This window comes from Elephas maximus, chromosome 1 (genome assembly GCF_024166365.1).
Source record: "Elephas maximus indicus isolate mEleMax1 chromosome 1, mEleMax1 primary haplotype, whole genome shotgun sequence".
NCBI classification, from domain to species: Eukaryota; Metazoa; Chordata; class Mammalia; order Proboscidea; family Elephantidae; genus Elephas; species Elephas maximus.
The window spans coordinates 21,706,455-21,727,509 of NC_064819.1; the positions used below are offsets into that span (position 1 = coordinate 21,706,455).

General features: G+C 41.6%; 1 protein-coding gene across 1 annotated transcript in view; it reads left to right on the top strand.

The window, feature by feature from the left end:
* Positions 1-21,055, top strand: part of ATP13A5 (ATPase 13A5) — a 131,190-nt gene that overhangs the window by 84,803 nt on the left and 25,332 nt on the right. Inside the window, exons 19-25 of the mRNA XM_049880208.1 lie at positions 6-157; positions 1,819-1,944; positions 3,101-3,180; positions 5,639-5,681; positions 7,976-8,085; positions 12,449-12,545; positions 14,881-14,953. Of these exons, the coding sequence (XP_049736165.1) occupies positions 6-157; positions 1,819-1,944; positions 3,101-3,180; positions 5,639-5,681; positions 7,976-8,085; positions 12,449-12,545; positions 14,881-14,953 (681 nt within the window). The remainder of the gene's footprint in view (positions 1-5; positions 158-1,818; positions 1,945-3,100; positions 3,181-5,638; positions 5,682-7,975; positions 8,086-12,448; positions 12,546-14,880; positions 14,954-21,055) is intronic.

Consider the following 21,055-nt stretch of genomic DNA (forward strand, 5'->3'; position numbering starts at 1 on the left):
TCTAGGTGATAACCTTCAAACGGCCATTACGGTCGCAAGGAATTCTGGGATGGTTCCTCGAGGGAGCCAAGTGATCCTTGTTGAAGCTAATGAACCAAAACAGTTTGCTCCCGCCTCTGTGACCTGGCAGCTGGTTGAAAACCAGGAGGATGGAGGGGTAAGAACGTGAGCACAGGTTACAGAGGTCCCACCGTGGGCCTGGGCTGGAGGAACGCAGCCCGATGGCACCCAGCAGCCTCTTCACTGCTCTCTGCGTCATCAGAGTAATAATCCCTCACATCTGTCTGGAGTTTTAGTTGGCAAAGCATTTCCACCAGCACTTCTCACCCCCGTCTGCATGTTAAAATCGCCTGGGCTCAGACTGTGCCAATAACATCAGCATCCCGGGGCAGGGCTGGGGGACTGGCATCAGCCACTTCTCCTGTGATTCCAATATGTGCTCCTGGTTGAGAAACTCCATGCAGTTAGACAAACTCTCCATTTTACAAATGCATCAATGCAAGTTGTCTTGAATTTCACTGCATGACAAAACTCAGATTCTTCACTGATTTTAACAAACCACCAACTCACATTACCCATTTATGAGTTTAATATCTTTACTGCAGCTTGTTGCTCATTGGGAGCAGGTACATCACCATCTCAGGCCTTCCTCTTTCTCTCTGTCTTCTTCCCTCCCCTTGATGGTAAAAACAAAAGGAATTCCTGTCCTTGTCTCATGTGGAATGCTTTAGAGCCTGTCTTTTGTTGGTTGTTTTGTCACTGGGGGTGGAGGGGAAGAGTTGTCCTACCTTGCCTCCCAATTCATCACATCGAACTATTTTTTTCTTCCAAGTACAATCCTTTCCCTCAGAGTAGTTCCTCTAATGAATGAGACTTTCTCACCTTCTATGCTATTTGAATTCAGAAGCCCACACAAATATAAAGGCCTCTGAGAAGTGTGGCATGCAAAACCATTTTCCTCGATTGCATGTTTGTGCACACACATTCATCAGAATCTTTCTCCCTCCACCTAGCTGGGAGCCAGGTGGGGCTAGAACACAGTGATAAGAGTGCATTGGTGGGTGAAAGATGGAAGGGGAAGCGTTTCGGAAAAGGAGTAGTACTGGTGCAATGGAACCTGGGGTGTGGAAGAGGACTGGGGAACCAAACAAACCAAAAACTCATTGTCAATTCCAACTTGTAGTGACCCTATAGGACAGTGTAGAACTGCCCCATAGGGTCTCCGAGGAGTACCTGGTGGATTTAAACTGCTGATCTTTTGGTTAGCAGTTGTAGCACTTAACCACTACTCCACCAGGGTTTCTAGGGAACCAAATGAGAACAAGGTATCTTTTGGGGTGGGGGAGAATGGAGATGCTAAATGTGAATTAGGCCCTAAAGAAAGAGTATTTGTACTTTGCACAGAAGAAATTAGTACATGATTTTTGAAGGAATGAATGGTAAGAGATCTTGGGAAATAGAAGTTTGTGTGAGGAGAAGAAAGAGGAGGGAAGAATGTTTCCTGTTTTTCTTTGGGGTCACTAATTGGTGCCTTGGAATGATCTCCTCAGTAGACTAACTTATCACATTTATTATCTCCCAGGACAGGATTCAGAACACTGCATGGTCAAAAGTATCCTATTTTCCTCTCATGGAGGTGGGGGGCATGTTTTGAGTGTCTTCTTCCTATGGGCTGAAGTTCCATGAACAAATTACACATTGGGTATTGGCTGGCCTTTGTACTGTTATGTAACACGAATGCTCTTTCTTCTGTGAAACATAGAGAGGCAGAGCCATTCATTCAGAGCCAATGTAGAAATAACACCCTTCCAATTTTAGGAAACCTACATTAACGTTGGCAACAGTTCAGTTCCTGATGTGGAAGGAGGGAGCTCTTACCATTTTGCAATGAGTGGGAAATCATACCAAGTGATATTTCAGCATTTCTACAGCTTGCTTCCAAAAGTAAGTACTGGAGAAATGAAGTGTTGTGTTAGTAGTGAGCCAGACAAGGGGAGGAGAGTAGCGAATGTCATCAATGAGGTTGTCTTTGAGTTAGAGAATGGACACGTCCAAAGGGGAGCGGCTCCTTCAAAAGTTCCCTGGCCCTGACCATGCCTACCTGGTCCCACACAAACACCATGGTCTCCCTTCTCTGTTTCAGATCTGATGTGTCCCCTAAACCCCGTGGCTGGTCCGATCCCAGCTTGCACCCTTCATCCATTCCTCACCAAGGAGAAAGAACCACCAGAGAGTTCCAAACATGCTGCTTGTTTTGCAAGTCAGCTTCTCTCTCAAAGCCACCAACTCACATCAGCCTTCCTGTCTGAATTCTTAAATTACAGGAGGAGGAAACAAAGGCCCCACAGTTTATTTTCAGAATCATTCGTTATCCAGTCTTCTGTGTGGCCTATTTAAAATAGTGGTGGAAGAGGCTGTGCTGTCGGTAGGGGGAAGAAAAGCAGAGAACAGACCAAGGGTAGCAATCATCTATCAGCAGCGTCTTGAGCATTCTGTTGCCTTGCAAGTTAAGGACCAGAGACTCTAGACCCCAAAGGCTTCCTGGAAAGCTCTTAGTCCCGTCCCTCATTGTAGAGATGGGAAAGCTGAGACCCAGAGAGGGTTAGTGGCTTACCTCACATTTGCACAGTTACTTGAGACAGCTGAGAATAGAACCTTGTTTCTCAACTCCCAGTCCATTGCCCTTCCCTTTGTGTATGCTGCACTTATACGGTGTTTAATAAAAAGAACTGCGTTTCCTTGAGCATTTTTATTCCATATGCTCTACTGCTTATTATTATGGTTAATTAGAGGTTATCCCATCTCAGAAAAGTGGTGTGGAAACAAGTAATAGAGTTGCTATGGAAAACTTAAAGTTAAATACTAAAGCGTAAAACCCTCTTATTCCCTTTCCCAAAATTTGGTCTAAAGATATACCACCCGATGCGGTAACCAGGGGTAATGTTTCACTGCACTCCTTGGAAACTCTATGGGGCAGTTCTACTCTGTCCTCTAGGGTCACTATAAGTCGGAATCGACTCGATGGCACTGGGTTTTTATTCTTTTGTTTAAAAAGTGATCCTCTTCCTAGTCATATTGCACTGATATTTTTTCTCTTCAGATTCTGGTGAATGGAACCATTTTTGCCAGAATGTCTCCTGGGCAGAAATCAAGCCTTGTTGAAGAATTTCAGAAATTAAAGTAGGTTTTATTGCATAAAAGGAGAATGTATTTAGTTATCTATTGCTGCGTAACAAATTACCTCAAAACTTAGTAGCTTAACAAACAACAATTTTAATTACACAGTTTCTGTGGGTCAGGAATCGGGTGTGGCTTAGCTGGGTGCTCTAATGCCAACTGTCCTACAAGCTTTTAAGACCCCAGACGCTACTCAGCAAACTAGGATGCAGAACATGTCTTTATGGACTGTCTTATGTTAATTGACTGAGTTGCCCCACTAGACTACCTACTGTCCTAAGCCCTCAAACCCAGTAGATCAATCCTGTGAGGTGTTAGATTGTGTCTCGGAAGTATCTATAATTGTGCCCCTATGTGCTTTACTTTATACTTGAAAATAAACATGTAAACACATATCCCTACAGTTATTCATATATGCCTTCCTGTAAATGTTTATACATGTGGGAGCCATTTCAGAAGCTGCCTACCACCGAGCGCATTTGTTCTGGGGCACATAAATCGTATCTTAGAGGAAGATTCCCTCAATGTAGAGAAAAGAAATGATGGGTGATTTGCAAAGTTCATAACTGAAAAAATGGGAAAATGCATAAATTGCCACCTGGAATCATTTGAGGTTGGTCCATTAATTCCAGGTCCTCTTGGAAAGATGTGGAATGGCATTTTCACTGTATCCGGCCCTAGGAGAGATTGGTGGTAGAGGTCAAAGTCAAGGAAAATTCCTTCCTTTATCTCCTTCACAAATGCAGATGACCGAGTTGCATCAGAGTGAAATGGTTCTTCTCAAGTTAGATATACCTATTCCTTGCTGTGGATGGTACAATTTCTGGGGGTGCAGTTTTCTGGAACAAAGAGTCATGAAACTTGAGATAATTGCTGATAAGTAGTAAACGAAATCAGGAGATTGTCTGGTAGTATTATTTTTGTTGTCCAAGCATTCTTAGAGAAGTCTCAAAAACTACCTATGAACTCCCACAATGCCTTGAGGCGGGGTTGGTAACCAGTGTCAAAAATGACTATTTCACTCACATGGACATCGTCATTATATGATATTGACTGAAGAGCATCATTTTACCCTTCTTAAACACCTGAGATATTTTGCCAACTAAAATGCTTAATTTTGAAAACCTGTGTTTCCCAAAGAAAAAATCAATTCAGGAAGACACACATTGCCTTAGAGTAAGAGCTCTTCTCAATTTCCTGACCTTCCAGTTCATTCCTTTATCATTGGCAATGTGCATAAGGCTGCGTGAATCCTCTTTCTGAATTCAGGGGACACAAGAGTCCTTGTGTGACATAGAGATTAGATATGTGCATTAAGCCTAAAGAAGGAAACCATTTTTCCACAAATGTGTGTAGTCATGATATGTGTGTACATGGACATACATAAATATTTATAGGCTGATATTCATCAATAATGGAATCCCTGGGTCGTACAAAGATTAATGCACTGAGCTGCTAATCGACAGGTTGGAGGTTCGAATCCACCCAGAGACACCTCAGAAGAAAGGCATGGTGATTTCTTTCCCAAAAATCAGCCATTGAAAATTCTGTGTAACACAGTTTTACTCTGACACATACAGGGTTGCCATGAGTCAGAATCGACTCAACACCATCTGATTTATTCATCTATAATAGTCGAATAGTAGGTTGAACCATATGACTTTGTCTACGTTTGACTATTTTTGACCTATAAAAATGACATATCTTATGCCTCAACTGTTAATAAAGAAAGTCTATGAGAACTTTCCCCTTACTGATTTTGTTATTTTATGTGTTTTTGGCAAATTGCCTCTGAGCCTTTGCTATTAATACCTGTAATGTATTGCTTACTTAGAAGGCAGAGCATGTCTTGCGTCAGAAATTCCTTTTGTCTGGCAACAGCTCTAGTTTTCCTTTTTTGTTTGTATCATTGTGTTTTCACATCAAACTGGCGCAGATGGGAAGCGTATTTTCTCCCTTGCACTCCCAGAGAAATCAAGAATGTGTGTATGTGTATCTGGTTATATTTATTAAACCATTTCCCAGTCTCCCACCCTAGCATCTGATCTTGAAGCTCTCAGCCACAGTCAGCAACCGAAACACAGCTGGCTTAGGTTATGACCTTGAATCAGGTCGTATGGGAAATGCTGTGATTGCGACTGCACACGCTTTAATTCAGCCTGGGTGGATACAGTCAGACAGGACTTCTTTGGAAGCGTGAGATCTCACCATCTCTATGGATTGCCTTGGCAGTATATCACTATTGTTTCAACGGGATTGATTTAAACAATATCAATAATGTGATGGCCTTATACCTCTGGGAATACCCCTCTCCCCAGTCATTTCCCTTCACCTAACTCCACGTGTGTTCAAGAGGACACACACACACACACACACACAACCCCCCATGTGAGGGAGTTATGATGGAAGTTATGCAAGCCAGGCATTAAGCTATTCATTTTTCTCATTCTTTCCCCTTCAGCTATTACGTGGGCATGTGTGGAGATGGAGCTAACGACTGTGGGGTGAGTAAAAATGAGTCTTAGTACTGCAGGCAGCTCACTAATGTTCCTCCTGAGCACCACAGCCCCCTGGAGTCTGCCTCCTCACCCTTCCACTGCAGTCAATCATTTTGCTGCTTGCATCCATCTCTACCCAAGTGTGGGTCGGCGGTGGAGAAGAATAAGTAACTTCCACTGTTTTCTTGCACCTCAGAATAATGAAGACAGAGGTCTGCTTAAACTCCTGTGTTTCAGAGCCAGAAGGATTTTCCAAGACTTCTTGTTGCTGTTAGGTGCCGTCGAGGTGCTTCCGACTCATAGCAAGCCTATGTACAACAGAATAAAACACTGCCTGGTCCTGGGCCACCCTCACAACCATTGTTATCCTTGAGCCCATTGTTGCAGCCACTATGTCAATCCATCTCATTGAGGGTCGGTCTTCTTTTTCACTGACCATGCACTCTACCAAGCATGATGTCCTTTTCCAGGGACTGGTCCCTCATGATAACATATCCAAAGTAGGTGAGACAAACTCTTGCCATCCTCCCCTCTGAGATTAGCTGGTTTAAATCTTTACCAATAAAGAAATAAGGTCTTGGGGACGTGGTTTTTTTTTTTTTTTTTTTTGGCCTGAGGTCACACAGCTGGTAAAGTCTCACAAATTTCATTTTTTAGTTTTTAAAAAGTTGGCTTTACCCAAAAACTCTTAAATTCAATGAAATCCTAGACCACTGTATTTGGTTATTGTGTACTATCACAAAACCTATTGTCCAGGCAGATATGACTACATTTAAAATTAATTGATTCTCGAAAGATTGCTTTTCATATACAGTAGAAGGCAGTGCATATTCTATAATCTGAATTTTAAAGATATGGTTGAATCAGTAGCCACTTTTGAAGATGATGTACATAAGAAAATATTTTAGTAGCTACTAATGGGACAAGAAGTGAAGAAGATTGCCTTGTATTTATAAAGCAAGCTAAATAGCTAAGATTTAGGTATTTGTTTTACTTCTATTTAAAATATTTTCTCTAAAGTTTTGTGAAAAACTATATTAATACTTAAAAACAAAACAAAAACCAAACCTGTTGCCATCGAGTCGATTCTGACTCATAGCGACCCTACAGGACAGAGTACAACTGCGCTATAGAGTTTCCAAGGAGCCGCAGGTAGATTTGAACTGCCAATCTTTTGGTTAGCAGCCAAGCTCTTAACCATTGTGCACCAGGGCTCCACATTCATACTTAGAGATTTCTTATTAATTTATCTGCCTCAAGCTTCATGAGAAGAAGTTAGTTGTTAGTCCAGTCTTTAAAATCTGGACGAGTACACATTCCCATCGATTATGTGGAGTTTAGAAGAAAACAAAGAAATCAGATGTCAAAAGGGCATAGTCTTTGCCTCCAAGAGTTCATTGTCTGGTAAGGGAGAGAATCATGCATAAAACTAATCCCACCACAGAGTTGACAGTCCTAAATTATATAATATAGATACAAAATCCTAAGGAAGAAAAGAGAAATAATAATCTAATATTTTCTGAGCACAAATCTAGTATGAATGAGCCATGATGCCAGGTACTTGGTCGTTCTTCATAACTATAAAAATAAATTCTCACTTTGTACCCACACAATTCTTGTAGGATTAGAAGCTTGATGACCTGTCCTGTTAGCCACTGTTTGCTATCTGCACTCGCTGGGTGGTTCTCAGCCTCGATGAGAAATGAATAAGCCCTTATTTCAGTCAGGCCACACGCATCCTGGAATGAATCTGTGATAAGTGTCACGTGGTCCCTGATTCATTGAGGATGTTGTATGTCCCCTATTCCAATGGGCATGATGCTGGGTCAATCCCAGCAGTTAGCTAGGTGGCTGGACCAGGCTGCCTAGGGAAATGCGGGGATTAGGCATCTTTCTCTGTTGTTCACAAAGATGGCCTGATAAGTATAAGTACGTCAATGAAGACCCCGAGCAAAGTCCACCCAAATTCTGTCCTTTTATTTTTTAAATGACTTCTTGAATGAGTGCTTCTATTTTTCATCACAGCCACACACACACCCCCCCCCCCCCCCACCAATACACATGCTGTCACTTCTGGATCTTTGCTTAGTTGGCACCTCTTTAGTTGGTGATTTTGTGGATCAAGCAGGAAGGGTATTCCAAGGAGAGGGACGGCGTAAACGGAGACCCGGGGTAGAGACCTGGGGGTGGAAGAACACAGTGTTGTATAGCTCAGTAATCGGAAGACTAGACGCCTAGTGTTGGAATGGTAAGAGCATGGCCTGAGGTGTCACTGGTGTAACATGAATTTATCATTCCAGGCTTTGAAAATGGCTCATGCGGGCATTTCACTGTCAGAGCAGGAGGCATCCGTGGCCTCACCTTTCACCTCAAAAACAGCCAACATCAAGTGTGTGCCTCATCTCATCAGGTAAGCCACTTTCCCCCCTGCCACTCCCATGACCAACGGGCTCCTTGTCTGGCTCTGAACACAGATAGAATTCAACAATAATTTAAAGTGATAAATCCTACAACAAAGTCTCACATACTTTGGACATGTTATTAGGAGGGATCAGTCCCTGGAGAAAGACATCATGCTTGGTAAAGTAGAGGGTCAGTGAAAAAGAGGAAGACCCTCAACAAGATGGATTGACACAGTGACTGCAACAATGGGCTCAAGCATAACAACAATTGTGAGGATGGCCCAGGACCAGGCAGTGTTTCATTCTGTTGTACCTAGGGTGGCTATGAGTTGGAACCAACTTGGTGGCACCTAACAACAACATTAGTGCGCTTGAAAATGCTGATAAAGTCATGAAAAAGTGACTTTTGCTGAGACTTAAAAATGGTTCAGTGGGTGTGTCATGTGGACAGTTGAAAGCTTGACTTGATATTTAAAACTGATTCCATTTCTTACTTCTCTATGTTTTGCATATTGGATGCTTCCTGGAACCTTTCTCTCAGGAGCTGGGGATGGGTGAGAAAACAGAAAGGGAGTACTCCATTAGATAGATTCCCAAATACTATTATGTCTCCAAAATGCCAACAAGTGAATATCCAAAATGGTTCCATAAGAGACTTTTAGAATTGATTGGCAATGGTTAGGGAAGAGGAAGGAATTAAGGATTGTTTTCCTATTATACCTCCCTCAGCTCCACTTCACTGTCATTTCTGGCCTTGACTCTACTTACATTATAATGTAGTTAAGAATAAAACGTTAGGTTTTATATTTTGTTCATAGATCTTACTCATAACACCATAAGGTATCTTCTGGCCATCTTCATGTTCTTATACAAAATTAAAATGACTCAGAATGAATGGTCTGGGGGACTTCAGTACATTCTGAGGTTTATTAAAAAATACAACAAGAAAAAAAAAGATAGCCATGAAGCCCACAGCTTGTCCCTTATTGCATCTGGCAGGGATCACGTTGAGTCTGTCCTAAAGGTTCCAGGCCTGAGATTGCATGCCCCTGTCTGGCTGCATTTCAGCATGACAGAGTGGCACTCACATCTACTTGAAATGTGGCTGCACCTCCCTGCCATTCCATGCCCTCGGCATCATCACCTTCCCGACCTCCAAAGTACCTCCTCTTCCCAACTCCCGTGCTCACAGTTACTTTGGAGGATTTGGTTCTTGCAGTCAACGATGGAGGCTGAGAACCTCAGAATCCTCTTAACTCTTTCCTCTCCTTCCCCTCCAGCCACTCAAGCCTTAGGCTTTACTGTTTTTGCTTTGCAGTGTCTCTCCAAGCCCTTTCCTTATGACCTTTTTTGTCTTAACCCTGGTTCATGTCATGGTGACTGCAAAATGAGAGTGCTTGGGATCCTGACCCTATTTCATGCTTTCAATCGTCTACACAACTCACTGAGCTCTTTTAAAATATTGTGCTCGGAAATGGGGTGGGTAAGAATGAGACAGAGCCCTGTCCTGGAGGAACTCCATGCCAGGAAAAGAGACAATAACGAGACGAAGATCTGTGTGTGTGTGTGTGTGAGTGTGTCCCTGGGTGGCACAAATGTTTAAGTGTTGGACTACTAACCAAAAATTTGGAGATTTGAACCCATCCAGAGGCATCTCCAAAGACAGCCCTGGCAATCTGCTTTCGAAAGGCCACAACCTTGAAAATCCTGTGGAGCGGTTCTATTCTGACACGCATGGGGTTGTCATTAGTTGAAATCAACTCAATGGCAACTGTTTTTCTTAAAAAAAAAAAAAGTATATATGTTATATATATAAAATATGTAGCATGTGTATATATATGTATCATCCGAGCCCTGGTGGCATAGTGGTTACAAGCTATGGCTGCCAACCAAAAGGTGGGCAGTTCAAATTCAGCAGCTGCTCCTTGGAAACCCTGTGAGGCAGTTCTACTCTGTCATATAGGGTCGCTATGAGTCGAAATTGACTCAACGGCAACGGGCTTGGTTTTCTTCGGTTTATATGTATAATCATAACACAGAGAATCTTATGCCTGACACATGAGAGGTACTCAAGAAATTTGCTTTGAATAAATGAATGGCCAAACAATACAATAAATATTCTGTGGTTCAGGGCGAGAACTCCAGCCGGGAGGAAAGATATCAGCAGGGAAATTGCAACTTGTAGGACAGATCGGACTTAAGCAAACAAAAAGTAGGTGAGAGGGAATTCCAGGTAGGGAACATGGGAGAGCCATGTTTACAAATGGGGTTTTTAATTGGAGACTTCAGGGGTCAGTTAACCCACTTGGCCTGGAAGGCTTCTCAGATTGGAACAGTGCAGAGAAGGCAGGAAAGCCAGGGCATGGAGGCCTTGTATAGGGAGTCTGACCTCCTGGATGGTTGTACAAAGCACCCAAACATTTGAATTTCAGATGCTTCTTCCTCAAGTGTATGGTCCAATGCATTTATGGATGTAATATGCTGTTTTAAAATACAAGTCATGATGAAAAATTTCTCTAGTGGCAGATGGTTTAGTAAGACCTCAGGGAAGCAACTCTTTGCTTTTATATTTCATAGGTTCATAAAAATTAGATTGGTTCCGCTCTGTAAGGCCCATTTTACCCTTGTTATTCTTGATGCAAGGAGCCCTAGTGACGCAGTGATTAAGAACTCGGCTGCTAACTGAAAGGTCTGCAATTCGAACCCACTAGCCGCTCCACAGGAGAAAGATGTAGCAGACTGCTACCATAAAGATAAAGATTACAGCCTTGGAAACCCTATGGGGCAGTTCTACCCTGTTCTATAGGGTCTCTATCAGTCGGGACCAACTGGACAGCAACGGGTTTTTGGTTTGGATTCTAATGCTTGCTTATTTCTGAGAAAGCATTCCTCAGAGGCATGGTGAGGTACAGCTTTAGATCATGGGTGCAAATCCACAGGTTTTCATGTTCATCCTTTGAAACATGACTTACTTCCTGTTATAGTTCAAGTCCTTTAGGGCAAGAGCTATGTCTTACTTATTGCTCTATCAGCAGTGTGCCTAGCATTAAGCTGGGTACATCAGAGCATTCGAAGAAGGTTTGTGGAATGCATAAATAAATGAGGGGACTACTTGAAATTCAAGATCCTTGGGAACAGCAGGAATTTTGGAGGCCCAGACAAAGATCCTTTATGCTTTACTTAGCCTTTTTTTCTTTTTTGCAATTTCCTTTGAGTTGAGTGTCTTAATTTTCCTGGAAATGTATAAAACTGCAGGAAAATAAGGATGAAACTAAAACATTTATATTGGACTTGGGAAAACTCCCCAGGGTTCACATACTTGCACCTTCTCAGCTTGTCGTCTGCTCCATCCTCTGTGCTGAAAACTCATGGTAGCATCTCACAGCCTGGTGGAAAACATCTGCCCAAATCATCCCGGCCCATCTTTCACCCTAACCTTCTCAGCTTGCCTGGAGCAAAGTGGATGTTTTGCTTTTGTAGGCTTTCCATTTTGTTTCCCAGTTATGTCAACAAAGCCTTTGAGTAGAGCAGATGTCCAGATCTCTGGGAACTGGGAAGAAAGAAGATGGGGGCTGTCTCCCATGTAGATTAGCTTTTGCCTTGGCAAGCAGAGGCTGCAGGAGGGGTTGCTTGCTGAGGTCTCCACTGTCATTGCGTTCCACTACTGCACATTGTCTTCCTTGGCCTGTCCAAATCTGCCACCCACCCAAGCCTCAGTTAAAAGGAAAATGAGCTCAAATGGAATGTATGTAAAAGGAGGAATATCTTTTTTTTAATTCAGTTTTCTCTGTAGTTTTTCCTCTCTTTTATGTTCACTCCTGCTCAGATTGTTACCTTGGTCTCCTCCTGGAGTATGGAAGTCAACGAGACCCATTTCATTCACACTTCCTAAAATGTGGGAAGGCCTGTCCTTTAGCTTGGTGTCTCTAAGGGACTCTACAGCATCACACAGTGCACTTCTCAGGTGGCATCTGTTGTTAGGACATAATGAGTTACCATCAAGTCAATCCTTAACATTTTGCACCTTATCATCATGTTGTGTTTTGCTTATAATGCACGTGTGTAATCTTCTTACTTCACTGAATGGTGAAAATAAGTACTGTACCTGATTCATTTTATAACCTATGTGACTCTTAGCATTAACTCTGGTATTTCATATGCCCATATAAAAGTGAGTGAATGAATCAGTGAGTAAGGAAGTTGTCGAAGGAGAGACAAATGAACGAATGGTTAAAATGAAAATTGAGAGGATGAGTGAATGACTAAGTAAATGAATATCGACAGGCTATTTAAAATCAAATTCCTTTGAAATAGAAAAGAAATTTGGAGAAATGAATCATGTATAACCAGTTTTTTTTTTTTTTAAAACAGAGAAGGCCGAGCTGCTCTGGTTTCATCTTTTGGAGTATTTAAGTACTTGACCATGTACGGCATAATCCAGTTTATTGCTACATTACTGCTCTATTGGGTATGAACCAAAATCATTTCTTCCCAGTTTTAATTGCATTTATATTCCCGGCTTATTCTTTGGGGTATGGCTACTACACAAGATTTAATAATTTTATAAATATATAACATTTCTCAAAATAGGCGTCGTCAAACTGGGGGACCTGGTAAAGCTGTATATAAAACATGGAGCTAGAAATAGGTAGATACGGAGCAGCTTGCTACGAGTTTTGCTTTTCGCTAGATAACCTGAGACATTTGACCTCTCCGAGCTTCTATTTCTTCACTTGGAGAATGAAAAGAGCTTCAGAGCAGCCTAAATATAACTCATCAGGAAATGGATCAGTCTCCAACTGTGGAACATTTTTGGCAAAAGAAAGATTAAGGAGAGATACAAAGGAAGAAAAGTTGTTGAAGTTGACTTTGAAGGACTAGAAAGCTAAAAAACAAATTCCAGTACAAGAACTTTGCCTCTGAACCTACCAGAACTTAAAATTTACAGATATCATTAGTAAAGGATTAGTAATTCTGAAAAAAAAAAAAAGGCTAGCAATTCCTAAAAAATTATTTTAAATTAAATACCAATAGTCATCTAAGAACTAATTATCTGTGTGGAAGAAATGTGTACAGGTTGAAAGTAATCTTCATTAATCCAGTAATAACTTGCTCTGCAGTAAAAGGATCCAACAAGCTCAGGGAACACCTCAGGAAGGGAAGATTTGAGAGGTAAAGAAGAAGACCACAGTGCTCCAGCATCTGGAGCACTATCGCTTACAAGAATTGCACTGCACACACAAGGATGAAGTGACAGCTAGTGGGGTGAGACAAGAATTGGATTGGGAGTTGGGATACCTGGGCTCAAGTTCTGCCCTCCGTTACTAAGTACTAAGGACAAATTAAGCCTTGTCCTTGGCCAAGCCTTTATCTACCTCAGGAAGTTGGGTTGACTACTTTCCAGAGCCCTCCATAATTCTGAGAGTTGTGCCTAGAATGAAGACTAAAGCTGCCTGTGAAAGCTTCTTGCCCTATCTCACCTTATGTATATATAGTTAGTTATAGATAGAGAGATACACATTTACCACTCTGAGGGAAAAGCATACAAGAAATAAAGGTAAAAAAGACAAAGAATTAGAGGATGATAAGGACATGGTGGGACCATTTGCAACCTCTCAAACACGTTGTTGTTGTTATTAGGTGCCGTCAAGTCAGTTCCGACTCATAGCAACCCTATGCACAACAGAATGAAACACTGCCCTGTCCTGAGCCATCCTTACAATCATTGCTATGCTTGAGCTCATTGTTGCAGCCACTGTGTCAGTGCACCTCGTTGAGGGTCTTCCTCTTTTCTGCTGACCCTGTACTCTGCCAAGCATGATGTCTTTCTCCAGGGACTGATCCCGCCTGACAACATGTCCGAAGTATGTAAGACGCAGTCTTGCCATCCTTGCCTCTAAGGAGCATTCTGGATGTACTTCTCAAACACATGAAAGCAGAAATTCAGTTCCCAAATCACCATGGATGGTGCTGGAACCATAGTCTAATCTGAAGCTATGCACTCTGATGATCCGGACTTCAGTAATAGAGCCCCCTCAGGACTTTACCTGACACCTTTTGGGCCTTGGGTCTATCCTGTAACATTTTTTTTTATGTGCATACATCTGGTCTGTAGTGTGCTCGCCAGGTTATGATTTAGTGTTCAGCCAATAGCTACGAAGCAGATAAATGGATCTGGCTGCAAAAGATATTGGAAGGTAAGTTCCTGAAGAGTAGCAGTTTGACTTTTATATGTAAACACTTCAACTCTATAAATGTGAACTTAAAACAATTCTATGTCTACACACCTTAGAAAGTTACATGTACCAGACTGAAGTCCACGATGGGCTTGCTTACTTTAAGGGCACTTGTTCATTTTGTGAGGGTGGATGGCCTCCAAGTGAACCAAATGCAATCCATGAATGATGATGGAGAACAAATGGACTGATTTGAGGGCTGACTGCAAATTCTAAATGGTTTGAAGTTCCCAAAGGAATTTTCAGACTTTGATATCTTATGTTGGGAATTCAGCTGTCAAGACCTAGACAACAGCTGCTAAAATTACTGTGTGAATAGAGGGCGTTCCCAACTGTCTCTTGTTACTAATATGGAATTAAGTTAGACACTGGGATATTGGTGGTCTGATTTCATTCCATACAATGAATTGCTAATGATCTTAGGTAAATCAATGGACTTTTTCTTCATCAAGAGGAGAAAAAAGTAACAGTTTTTTCCTGACTACTTAAACAAAAAAAGTGTTAAAATAATAAAAATGCTACCATGGTAGAAACCATACTTTTATCCACTTTTCTTTTTCCTTTTAGCAACTACAGCTTTTTGGAAATTACCAGTATCTTATGCAAGATGTAGCCATTACATTGATGGTCTGCTTAACAAGTAAGCTCGTTAGCAAAGTAAATTATTATTTGTATATATCCATGAAATTCTAGAAATACACCAGTAAGATCTTCTGAGAAAGATGTGCTGTCATGACCAAAACTTGATTATGCATGAATTTTTTGAAAGTGGTGTTGGGGCTGAGGTGAGACTTGTCATTAAAAATATCCTGATAGCAAAGAGGTCTTGATCTCATAAAATTGTCAATGTATTTTAAGTTCTTCTGTGTTTGTGTCTGATAGAAAAATGTGCAAGAAATCTAGAGAGTAAATTTTTTAAACCCAAAGGTCATTTTCCATTATTCAACTATGCTTCATATTGACATGAAACCAGATTTTTGCTAGGTCATTGACGTGTGTGAACAAATGCTAGCATTTTATTCTAGTGGAATTCTCTCAAAAGCAAGGTGTGGCTTACAGCAGCTATTGCTCATTTCCTTCCTTCAAGACGACACTGATAAAGTATTTCCCATCAAGGAACTCGGGGCTTGATACTAACTCTACATGAGTGAGAAATGTGGCTGCCTCAGCAGAGAGCATAGAAAAGGAATGGCATTGGCATCTCTTTTTCCTTGTTCAACAACGGGAGCATTATGAAAAATAACAGATAAAACATCAAGCAATACAGGATATTAATAACCTTGAGAATTTCATATAGCGTCTTAACGTATGAAACTGATATTGCAGTCATTTATTATATCATCCCAATGTCAAATTTTACCAGGTTCAGAGATATAGGTAATATTAATTTTGATTCTTAAGGTAGAAATGTCTCTTCATAGCCAACTTAAATATTTTTTCCTACATGTCATTAATATTCATATGGCGGGATAATTTTGAATCAATGGTGTTGTTTCTGCAGTGTTAGCTATTTGTAAGCAATTTGCACAATTTACTTGTGAACATGGTCAATAATGCTAAAAAGAAAACACACAAACAACAAATACCACGAGGTTCTAGGAGATAAGCCAATAGGTAGTCATATGGAAGTGAAGGTCATGTGCCCTTCTCTACCACTCCCTAACTCTGGGACCTCTGGCAAATTCTTGATGAAGTATTTCTGCAATATGAAATATCCTCATAGGATTGTTGTGAGGATCAGATAAAATTTTGCTTATAAAGTGCCAACACAGTACATGGCTCGTAGTAAACACTCATAATATGAGAGATCTCATTCTGCACCTCCCTCTTCTCTTGAGAAGACTAGCTTACTCAGCAAGCCCTTGGAGAGAGTGAGAGCATGAATAGGTAGACTGATGAGGAATCCAAAAACATGGGTAGCTCTAGCCTTGTGTCAGAATTGCTATACGATCTTGAGCAAGTTATTTTCAGCTTTTACGCATTGAATTCCATAACGTTGGTTATGGAATTAGTGTGGCAGTGTGTCCACCTTATTCTTTCCTATGGCAATAGCCTGTTGACATCCATGCCAGCTGGTCATTCTGTGGAACTCTGCTTATCATCTGAGTGGGCTCAGTCGAAGAGTTGGGATGACTCAGGGCAGATCATCACTATCACTTGGAGAAAAAAGCCTCAGCAGGGGGATAGATGAGAAGCATAACGTTCTATTGGAATGTCAGCCCTTAACGGAATTATTATTCAGCCAATATATAGCTGGTTCAGTAAATGAACAAAACACAGGATGGACCAATGAAGGTGAGGGTAGACTCAAGAAACAGCTTTTTTTTTTTTTTTTAACCTTCTGCCTTCAAACACTCTCAGTTGCTTTCCCATCCTGAAACCTCAGTGAGCCCAAAGCCAGATGATTTTCTGGTCAGTTCTAGGTATTAAATTTCACATTCTTAAATGTGAAAGGTCCAGTTATTCTAAATCAGCATTAAATGCTTTAATCCAATTCAAAGCTTTTCTACTCCTGCCAGGTCAGGCCTGACCTCCGGGTTGGAGCAAGCAGTGGAAGAGAAAGCCATGGTCTCTTCTTTCCTTTCCTTGCATTGCCAGCTCCCCGTCCCTGCTTCCCGGGGAAGAGAGCAACAAAAACAAAGCTCTCTTTTTACTGAAGTGTTGCTATTACAGTTCTCTCCTGCCTGTCCAATGTGCTCTAACATGGCAGGCATCCAAATTCAGGCAATCTACGTGGAGCTCTTTGGTGAGTTCTTGGGTTCATCTGAGATTCCCCATGGGTTCGTCTGGGCTACACCATTTCTGGACGTGGGTTGTGCTCTCTCCCACTGACCCCTCAGGATTCCTTTCAGCACCTGTGCTGTAGAGTACATACCACATAGCCTTTTCCTTCTGCTGGCCCTTTGGGCCCCAGCAGGCTGTCCTCATTGGTCAGGTTCCTTCTAAGACAGTTCTAGCCTGGCTAATTGTCATAGCTTCTACTTGACCTAGATCTGTAGCCTGCTGTTTTTATGCAGCCCTTTTTCTCCTCTGCTGTTGCAACACAGGAGTGAGTGACACTAATCTCCCATCTCAGAATCACTTCTGGTCTCTCCTAGAGTGTTCTTAAGGCCTCCGCTCACTTGACTTGGGATGATAGTGGGAAAAAACCATAGTACTTGCTGCTTCCAAGAATTTCGTTTAAAAAAATCTCTTGGTATTGTCTAAGGTCTTCTAGGTAGTCTGTCTATAGGTGATTGGTGGTGTGGGGGGGGTGCTTACAATTGAAGGATGTATATAGATCTCTCTTACTAAGTATTATGGAAACGCTGGGGGTATAGTGGTTAGGTGCTCTGGCTGCTAACCAAAAGGTCTGCAGTTTGAATCCACCAGGCACTCCTTGGAAACTCTGTGGGGCAGTTCCACTCTGTCCTATAGAGTCACTGTGAGTTGGAATCGACTCGACAGCAATGGGTTTGGCTTTTGATTTTTACTAGGTACTGTGGAGATTTGGCTGCCATTTTTCTTTACATTGAATTGCCTCTTACCATTCATTGTCCTCAAATATGAGGCTTAGCAAAATTCCCTAGACAACAGGAAATAACCCATTCAGCATTCTCTTACACATATGTTTCTCTCCTACAATGTGTTAGGCCTGGGGCATAAAAAGGCTGTTTGTTGAGGTTTAGAGCTTAGCAGGAAATTCATATTTCCAAAAACTCCGCCATTGAAAACCCTAAGGAGCGCCATTCTCCTTTGACACACATGGGTAGAATCAACTCAAGGGCATCTGTTTTCTTGTTTGTTTTTCACAAGCATGAATGAATGTGAGGCAGGTTGAAATTAGTAAAATTAGCAGAGAATCTTGACTGCCAGGCTGAGAAATGTGGACACTTATCTACAGCTGTTAGGAGCGATTGAAGATTGGACAATCAATGTAAAAAAAGCAGATGCTTTGGGAGTTCAGAAAAAGGAGAGATTGTGTCTGACAATGAGGGATGAGGGAGGAGATAGCAATGGAGTAAGGAGAGAGGTTACTAGGGGTGGCTTCAGGAAAGAACTAGAATTTGTACCAAAACAGGAAGGGTGGATAAATTTCAAATATCTGTGGCTAAAACAAACAAAACCCATTGCCGTCACGTCGATTCTGACTCATAGAGACCCTATAGGAGAGAGTAGAACTGCCCCATAGAGTTTCCAAGGAGCGCCTGGTGGATTTGAACTGCCAGTCTTTTGGTTAGCAGTCGTAGCACTTAACCACTACACCACCAGAGTTTCCATCTGTTCCTAAAAGAAAGGTATTTTCAAGTAGAAGAAGTAGCATAAGCTAGAAAGAGCTGATAAATACGGGGTATGAGTTTTTCAATTTGTCCACACTATAGGGTATGGGGTTTTCACTGGCTAATGCTTTTCAGAAGTAGACTGCCAGGTCCTTCTTCCTAGTCTGTCTTAGTCTTAGGGTATGGGTGCATGTGAAAGCTGGACAATGAATAAGGAAGACTGAAGAAGAGTTGATGCTTTTGAATTGTGGTGTTGGCGATGACTATTGAATATACCATGGACTGCAAAAAGAACGAACAAATCTGTCTTGGAAGAAGTGCAGCCAGAATGCTCCTTGGAGGCAAGGATGGCGAGACTGCGTCTTACATACTTTGGACATGTTGTCAGGTGGGATCAGTCCCCGGAGAAGGGCATCATGTTTGGCAGAGTACAGGGTCAGCGGAAAAGAGGAAGACCTTCAATGAGGTGGATTGACACAGTGGCTGCAACAATGAGCTCAAGCATAACAACGATTGTAAGGATGGCGCAGGACTGGGCAGTGTTTCATTCTGTTGTGCATGGGGTCACTATGAGTTGGAACTGACTTGACGGCACCTAACAATAACAAGGACAACATAGGGTATGGGAAAAGACCAAGTGGGAGATGGAGTTTGAAAAGGTGATTTGGGCCAGATCGCAGAGAATCTTGACTGCCAGGCTGAGAACTGTGGACACTCATCTACAGCTGTTAGGAGCCATTGAAGACTGGACAATCAATGTAAAATCACTCTCATCATGGCTTCTACATGTCCAGGTTTCCGTATTAAGGCTTTCTGCCTTAAGCCTGAATTAATAAGGAGAAAAGACAATACCATCACATATTTGAGAGTGATGGTTTTGTCTTTCTCCTTATTAATTCAGGCTTAATCACATATTTAATTCATTTATTTGCTTATTTATAATTAATCTGTTTAATTTCAAAAAGCTTTTAAGGCAACATACAAAGCTAGTTAATAAGACAAGATACACTACATCAAAGAGAAAACCAAGAGGAAAAATAAGATGAAATCAGGAGGGAGATCAATTTGGAAAATGCATGCTTTGAAATCAAATTACAACTAAAAGTGGCCTACAGATTTGATTTTAATCTGGATAGCCAACATCTATTCTAGCCCCATCTCTGTTCTTTCAGCGAGACCCACTGGAGCTAGGTTAAGAAAGGGGTGTTGTTGAAGAATATAAAGCTCAAACAAATCTGAGAACAGGAACTCTGAAGCAGCTGGTCCCAAGGAGGAATAAAACCCTACCAAAAATCCAAACCGATTGCCCTCAGATTGATTCTGACTCATGGTGACCCCACACGTTTCAGAGTAGAATGGTGCTCTGTAGAGTTTTTAATGGCTGTGGTCTTTCTGAAGTAGATTGCCAAGACTTTCTTCTGACACTGGAACACTAAGAGGTCAAAAATAGAGGCTGCTTTCTTTATTCATAAGAGGCTACCTTGTCTCTTTCTTCTCCTCCTCTCCATTCTTACTATTTTCATCTCAACTCTTCTACTTATTTAAGTTACAAATGACCCCAAATGGTGGCCCCAGTCTTGAGGGCAGAAAGGGGACCTTTCTGCTCCCCTTCCCACAGCTAATTAGTTCAGTCTCTGAGTGTCCAGTTGCAAATCTTTTGGAGGAAAAATATCTTGATTCAACTTGGGTAAGATGTTCACCTCTTGGTCAATCGTTCCTGTGAGTGGAGTTGGGGCCATGTGATTCAGATCCATTTAGGCCAACCACTGTAGCACATGGGAGGAGGAAACTTTCAGAGCAGGTGGCTGTGGGAGGAAATTCATCCTTTATATAGATACTTTGCATAAACTCCATCAGTGCTTCAGTGACTCCTAACTTCTTTTGGGTCTTGGTCTCCTTTGAGAATCTGATGGACAATAGAGCTCTTTCCACTTTAGAGATTTCCTGATGCACACTCAAAATTTTGCATATAATTTAGGTGGGTTCATGAACCTCCTAAAACTTGACTTACATACCTCACATCTAAATAATGGAAAGCGAACCAACTTCTAAGGAGCAGCATGACTAATTATATCCAAATGATGCTGAACCATTAAAAACTATTCTTTTGCAATAGAATTTGAAACTGCTAAGTACTCCCATGCAGCAGGCACTGTGCTAGGCTCAGTAAGGGACAGAAAGTGGAATGAGACAAGGTTTCTTCCCTCAAAGAACTCACTGTCTGCTGAGTGCACGTGTAAACAACTAGATGTAGTACAAAACACCCTGCATTGCAGTAACGATATGAGCAATGTGCTGTGGGAACTCAGAGAAAGGAGTGATTCATTCTGTATTAAATATAATGCTTCACAAATTTGCATTCCCCTGCATGCAACCTGATAGCATATATCATTGTCATTTTAAGGAAACCTGGACAATTCAAAAAAGTTCTTCTGGCTGCTCATAAATAGTGCTACCCAAGCTTGTATTTCAGAGCTCCTTGT